At 43.5% G+C, this 7,419-nt stretch overlaps 1 protein-coding gene across 1 annotated transcript; it reads left to right on the top strand.

Moving 5' to 3' along the window:
- Nucleotides 1–2,492: 2,492 nt before the first annotated feature.
- Nucleotides 2,493–5,418, top strand: LOC106595428 (olfactory receptor 1361-like). Its single transcript, XM_045713322.1, has 5 exons — nucleotides 2,493–2,509; nucleotides 2,699–2,920; nucleotides 3,093–3,209; nucleotides 3,328–3,525; nucleotides 5,160–5,418. Exons 1-5 carry the CDS (start codon nucleotides 2,493–2,495, stop codon nucleotides 5,416–5,418), a joined length of 813 nt encoding a protein of 270 aa, XP_045569278.1.
- Nucleotides 5,419–7,419: the final 2,001 nt, after the last annotated feature.

Raw genomic sequence — 7,419 nt, 5'->3', positions numbered from 1 at the left:
TACAGTATGTGGGACCAACAGGTAAGTGTTATTCTAATGGGGGGAACCTGAAACCAATATCAGCTTTACAGTGCTATTCCTTGGATTATTCATTAGAATTGTTTAACTGTGTCTGAGGTAAAAGTCAAAATGGATTCTATTTTATACTTTATCAGTTAAAATAATTTTATTCTTATTTAAAACAAATATATAATTACATAAAAAATAGACAATTGAACTTGGATATTTACCTTTGAACTGATGATGTTTCACGCATTACAATGTCTCAACAGGTGAATTAAAAAACAGTGATGTATTTATTTTATATTTCCACAGATTATTTCGAGCCAGGAGGGAATCACTGATAACACCACCAGTCAGGATGAGTTACCTGACCTCTGACTCTAACCAGACAGGGAACATTGACACCTTTATCCGACCCCCTTACTTCTTCATCAGTGGTTTCATCGACATCCCCCACATGAACTACTATTACGTCTTCCTCTGCTTCGTATACATCATCTCTCTGGTCAGTCCATAGGTCTGGTCTACGCTGTTACAAACTAACTCTGGTCCAGGCTGTTACTAACTAGCTGTGATCCAGGCTGTTACAAACGACCTCTGGTCCATGCTGTTACAAACTAACTCTGGTCCATGCTGTTACAAACGACCTCTGGTCCATGCTGTTACAAACTAACTCTGGTCCATGCTGTTACAAACTAGCTGTGATCCAGGCTGTTACTAACTAGCTGTGGTCCAGGCTGTTACAAACTAGCTGTGGTCCAGGCTGTTACTAACTAGCTGTGATCCAGGCTGTTACTAACTAGCTCTGGTCCAGGCTGTTACAAACTCGCTGTAGTCCAGGCTGTTACTAACTAGCTGTGGTCCAGGCTGTTACAAACTAACTCTGGTCTACGCTGTTACAAACTAACTCTGGTCCATGCTGTTACTAACTAGCTGTGATCCAGGCTGTTACTAACTAGCTGTGATCCAGGCTGTTACAAACGACCTCTGGTCCATGCTGTTACAAACTAGCTCTGGTCCAGGCTGTTACAAACTAGCTGTGATCCAGGCTGTTACAAACTAGCTCTGGTTCAGGCTGTTACAAACGAGTTCTGTCCCATGCTGATACAAACTAGCTCTGGTCCATGCTGTTACTAACTAGCTCTGGTCCATGCTGTTACTAACACGCTCTGGTCCAGGGCGTTACTATCTAGCCCTGACCCAGTATGTTAGTAACTAGCTCTGGTCCAGTGCGTTACTAACTAGCTCTTGTCCAGTCTGTTAGTAACTAGCTTTGGTCCAGGGTGTTAGTAACTAGCTATAGTCTAGGCTGTTACTTACTAGCTCTGGTCCAGGTCGTTACGTATCGCCAGCGTCAGCTAGTTGATCCACTTGATAAGCTAGAAAAGGTTTCACTTTCCTATCGAAAGCACACTTATATATGTTTTTTGAACTTAAGAAATCCTAATATGGTGTAGTATTATTTCAGCTGGGGGACTATAGTCAACGGCCAAATAGATCTTACCTGTATTTACATTTTGGGTCATGGTATCTCGTGTGTGTGTGATCGTGTGTGTGTGTGTGTGTGTATTGGGTCTAGGTGGGCAACACCTTCGTCATGATGGTTATCTACATGGACAGCAGTCTCCACAGGTAATCAGTCCTCTTTATAGAGATACTCTGAATGCTTGGCTATGAAAAGCCAACTGACATTTACTCCTGAGGTGCTGACCTGTTGCACCCTCTACAACCTCTGTGATTATTATTATTTGACCCTGCTGGTCATCTATGAGCATTTGAACATCTTGGCCATGTTCTGTTATAATTTCCACTCGGCACAGCCAGAAGAGGACTGGCCACCCCTCAGAGCCTGGTTCCTCTCTAGGTTTCTTCCTAGGTTCTGGCCTTTCTAGAAAGTTTTCCTAGCCACCGTGCTTCTACACCTGCATTGCTTGCTGTTTGGGGTTTTAGGCTGGGTTTCTGTACAGCACTTTGAGATATCAGCTGATGTAAGATGGGCTTTATAAATACATTTGATTTGATTTTGACTTGATTTTATCTCAGTGGTAATAATACAGCATAATTCTACCTTCATTGGACTATATTTTTGCAGTCCCAGAACCCAACCAGATGAACCACAACACACACAACACAAGCTGAAGCATCACAGGGGCACTGACTGCTAGTTCACTCCTTTTAGATTCCCCCCATCAGCTCGGGATTTCAACTGTATTCCTGGTTACCGGCCTGCCTCTCAATAAGGCTTCTGAATGAAAACCATCATTAGGTCCAGCTGGATGGTCTATAGTTGATTCTGAATGAAAACCACCATTAGGTCCAGCTGGATGGTCTATAGTTGATTCTGAATGAAAACCACCATTAGGTCCAGCTGGATGGTCTATAGTTGATTCTGAATGAAAACCACCATTAGGTCCAGCTGGATGGTCTATAGTTGATTCTGAATGAAAACCACCATTAGGTCCAGCTGGATGGTCTATAGTTGATTCTGAATGAAAACCACCATTAGGTCCAGCTGGATGGTCTATAGTTGATAACTTACACATTACAGATGACAGTGGACAGATATTGAGGATCTGCACTTTTTGTCTACTGATTGATGATATTTACTTTCTCTGTAATTGTCTAGGTCCTGTGTCTAGTGCACAAACAAACATTTCCCCATGGAGATAATCAAGTCACGATCTTAACCTTACAGCCCCAAGTACATTGCTGTGTTCAACCTGGCCTTCGTAGACGTGTGTGGGAGCACTGCCCTGGTCCCCAAGCTCCTGGAAACATTCCTGTTCAGTAGACAGCTCATCTCCTACAACCAGTGCCTCGCTAGCCTCTTCTTCATCTTCCTCTTCCTCAACATGCAGTCCTTCAACCTCACCATCCTCTCCTACGACAGACTGGTGGCCATCTGCTGCCCACTCAGGTTTGAGATAGTACATCAAATCAAATAATTCAATAAAATACAATTCAAAAGGCTTTCTTAATTGCCCCTTGTGTGATAATAATGTATCTGCTTTCACTGACAATTCAACCTGATATATGAATACACTGCATCTAAAATCCTTGGTAACAACTTCTTTCCACTGTCCATATAGGTACCATATGATGGTGACTTACAGGTCCATGTTCCAGCTGACGGGTGCTGCCTGGGCGTTTGCTGTGTTCCTGGTGTTGCTGGCTGTGTGCCTCATCAACCGACTCTCCTTCTGTCGGTAGGTGGCTGAGGAGGTGAACCTGTTGCCGAAAGGTTACCGGTTACCGGGTGCTGGAAAAATAAATTAGCAGTCGATCACTGTAACATATGGACAATGAAGATGTTTTGTATTGTAGGTCTCTGGTGATCAACAGCTACTTCTGTGACCACGGTCCCCTGTTCCGTCTGGCGGCCCCCTGTTCTGATGTGGTCCCTAACATAGTGATGTCTTATCTCAACCCCAGTTTAGTCCTCTTTTTCCCCATGGTCTTCATCATATCATCATACATCTGTATCACACACGCCCTGTTCACCATCACACTGCCCCAGGACAGGTGAGAAGTCATACTGATCAGAGTCAGAGATTTAGACAGATATTTTGTTTATATACCTAAACATATAGCTCTGATACTGATTGTTGTGCTGTCTCAGATATTCACTACAGGACCAAAAGTATGTGGACACCTGCTCGTCAGAAATCTCATTCCAAAATCATGGGCATTAATATGGAGTTGGTCCCCTCTTTGCTGCCCCCACTCATTTGGGAGTGCTTTCCACTAGATGTTGGAACATTGCTGCGGGGACTTGCTTCCATTCAGCCACAAGAGCGTTAGTGATGTCGGACTCTGATGTTGGGCGATTAGGCCTGGCTTGCAGTCGATGTTTCAATTCCTCCCAAAGGTGCTCTGTGCAAGCTAGTCAAGTTCTTCCACACTGATTTTGACAAACCATTTCTGTATGGACCTCGCTTTGTGCACTGGGGTATTGTTGCTGAAACAGGAAAGGGCCTTCTCCAAACTGTTGTCACAAAGTTGGAAGCACAGAATCCAGAATGTCATTGTATGCTGTGGCGTTAACATTTCCCTTCACTGGAACTAAGAGGCCTAGCACGAACCACGAAAAACAGCCCCAGATCATTATTCGTCCTCCTCCAAAGTTTACAGTTGCCACGTGGCATTGGGGTAGATGGCGTACTCCTGGCATCTGCCAAACCAAGATTTGTCCGTCGGACTGCCAGATGGTGACGCGTGATTCATCACTCCAGAAAACGTGTTTCCACTGCTCCAGAGTCCAATGTCTGCGAATTTTACATCACTCCAGGAGACACTTGGCATTGCGCACAGTGATTTTAGGCTTGTTTGCGGTTGATCAGCCATGGAAACCCATTTCATGAAGCTCCCGAAGAACAGTTAATTGCTTCCAGAGGCAGATTGAAACTAAGTAGTGAGGACAGAAGATTTTTACACACTACACACTTCAGCAATCAGCGGTCCCGTTCTGTGAGCATGTGTTGCCTACCACTTTGTGGCTGAGCCGTTGTTGCTCCTAGACATTTCCAATTTCCAATAACAACACCTACAGTTGACCGGGGCAGCTCTAGCAGGGCAGACATTTTACGAACTGACTTGTTGGAAGGAAGCATCCTATGACAGTGCCACATTGAAAGTCACTGATCTCTTCATTAAGGCCGTTCTATCGCTAATGCTTGTGTATGGAGATTGCATGGCTGTGTGCTCGATTTTATAATATTTTATACACCTGGGTGTGGCTGAAATAGCCGAATCCACTAATTTGAAGGGGTGTCCACATACCTTTGTATATATAGTGTATGTTGTTATAGTGATAAATGCTGGAAATACTGAGAACGCCATTGAACTGGATAGATAATGACTTACTGTACTGACACTTTTGTCATTTTCTCTCTCTGTCTGTCTCTCTCTCTGTGTCTCTCTGTCTCTCTGTTTCTCTCTGTTTCTCTCTGTTTCTCTCTCTCTGTCTCTCTCTCTCTCTCTCTTTGTCTCTGTCTCTCTCTCTCTCTCTCTCTCTCTCTCTCTCTCCTCTGTCTCTCTCTCTCACTTTCCCTCTCTCTACTTCTCTCTCCCTCCCTCGCTTTCCCTCTCTCTACTTCTCTCCCTCTTTCTCCCTCTCTAATTTTCTCTCTCCCTCTCTCTCTTTCTCCCTCTCTCAGAGTCAGAGCCTTGAAGACGTGTACCTCACACCTGATACTCGTGGCCATATTCTACCTGCCTATTAATTTCACATACTTCCTTCACTCAATCATACCAACCAACGCCCGGATCATCAACCTCTCTCTGACCTCGGTGCTGCCGCCCATGCTCAACCCCATCATATATGTTCTGAAGACAGAGGAGTTTAAGGAATCGGCCAAGAAGCTGCTTAGTAAAAGAGGAGCCCAGAGAGCTGTGGTGTCGAACCAATCAACATGAAGTGTTACTATTTACTTATATCTCTATTTGACTTGTTTTTGACTGATATGCTGTGTAAGATATACTGTATCTGCCATAGTGAAAACTGTTGCTTCACTTAAATTGTTTTTCTTCAAAATGAAATATTTATATTATTTTGGCGATATGCCTTTAAAGCCATACAGAAAAAGTCATAATAAAAGTCTGGATAAAACCCAAATAAAAATCAAATCTATTTATAAAGCCCCTTCTACATCTCAATTTCACAAAGTGCTTAGCAAGCAGAAATAGAAGCAGTACATTAGAACCAGTAAAAACACCCTAGAAGGAAAAACACCCTAGAAGGAAAAAAGACCATAGAGAGTAACCAGGCTCGACTGGGAAGCCCGTGGTAGTTGTTTGGGGGATCCATTCTACTATAATATATCTTACAGTATTAGGGTTGACCTGTGTGACCTGTTGACACCCAGGTGAGTGTTTGGCCCAGGTGAGTGTCCATGCCTGTTGGCTAGAGAAGCTACCTGTATGTCAGCCAAACCCTGCATGATGACTTCACCATAGACATCCTATAACCAGGGCTTGAATTCAGGGGGTTTGTGGGGTTATGCCCTACCCTCGTTAAAGAAAAGGGAAAAAACATACCTCGTTAGCTTAAGATTGTGAAGGTGAAAACATTTACCTGATTATATTAAGCGATATATGACAATGATCTTGGACTTCAAATCAAGTAGTCAAGTTAATTCAACAGTCAAAGCATCCTCATTACACCTGACTTGAGATTTGTATTTTATTTTAATTCCATCTTGGTCATAGACCTAAGCCTCCCAGGATTACAATGACCAATTAACAGCTGCTTTTACAAAAGAAAACTACCCAGGGGCGCATGCCCACGGACCCCCCTAGATTCCTGGACCATGGCTTACAAGCAGTCAGTCCTAGTCTCTTACAGTGCTACATCCAATACACCAGTGATATTTCTACATCAACGGTTTCCATCAAATACTATCATGTGTTTTGGTGTCTGGCCTATGCTGTGATGATCATGGCTAACTCCATCATGGCTGTTATCTACCTGGCCAGGAACCTCCACACGGCCAAGTACGTTGTTAGCTCCAGTAACACAAATATTCTAATGTCACATAACTCTTCGCATAAATGCGGTATCATTTCTTAACTGGATATGCTATTTTAGCAATAACGCTGGTCCTATGAATCTGTTCACTTTCAACTGTTTTCTTACCGACGTTGTTATAACCTCTGTTATCTTCAACTTAGGGACGTCGTAGTTTTCAACCTGACAGACCTGTGTGTCTCATCCCTAAGCTCATATTTATTTTATTTAAAAAACAATATTTCACCTTTATTTAACCAGGTAGGCAAGTTGAGAACAAGTTCTCATTTACAACAGCGAACTGGCCAAGATAAAGCAAAGCAGTTTGACACATACAACAACACAGAGTTACACGTGGAATAAACAAACATACAGTCAATAATACAGTAGAAAAATAATATATACAGTGTGTGCAAATGAGGTAAGATAAGGGAGGTAAGGCAATAAATAGGCCATGGTGGCGAAGTAATTACAATAAAGAAATTAAACACTGGAGTGATGTGCAAAAGATGAATGTGCGAGTAGAGATACGGGGTGCAAAGGAACAAGATAAATAAATACAGCATGGGGATGAGGCAGTTAGATGGGCTATTTACAGATGGGCTATGTACAGGTGCAGTTATCTGTGAGTCTCCAGCTTCAGTGATTTTTGCAGTTCGTTCCAGTCATTGGCAGCAGAGAACTGGAAGGAAAGGCGGCCAAAGGAGGAACTGGCTTTGGGGGTGACCAGTGAAATATACCTGCTGGAGCGCGTGCTAAGGGTGGGTGGTGCTATGGTGACCAGTGAGCTGAGATAAGGTGGGGCTTTACCTAGCAAAGACTTGTAGATGACCTGGAGCCAGTGGGTTTGGCGACAAGTATGAAGCGAGGGCCAGCCAATGAGAGCGTACAGGTCACAGCGGTGGGTAGTA

This window comes from Salmo salar, unplaced genomic scaffold (assembly GCF_905237065.1).
Source record: "Salmo salar unplaced genomic scaffold, Ssal_v3.1, whole genome shotgun sequence".
Lineage (NCBI taxonomy): Eukaryota > Metazoa > Chordata > Actinopteri > Salmoniformes > Salmonidae > Salmo > Salmo salar.
Note: the sequence above shows the minus strand (reverse complement) of the source record. Positions and strands in the feature narration are given on the sequence as shown.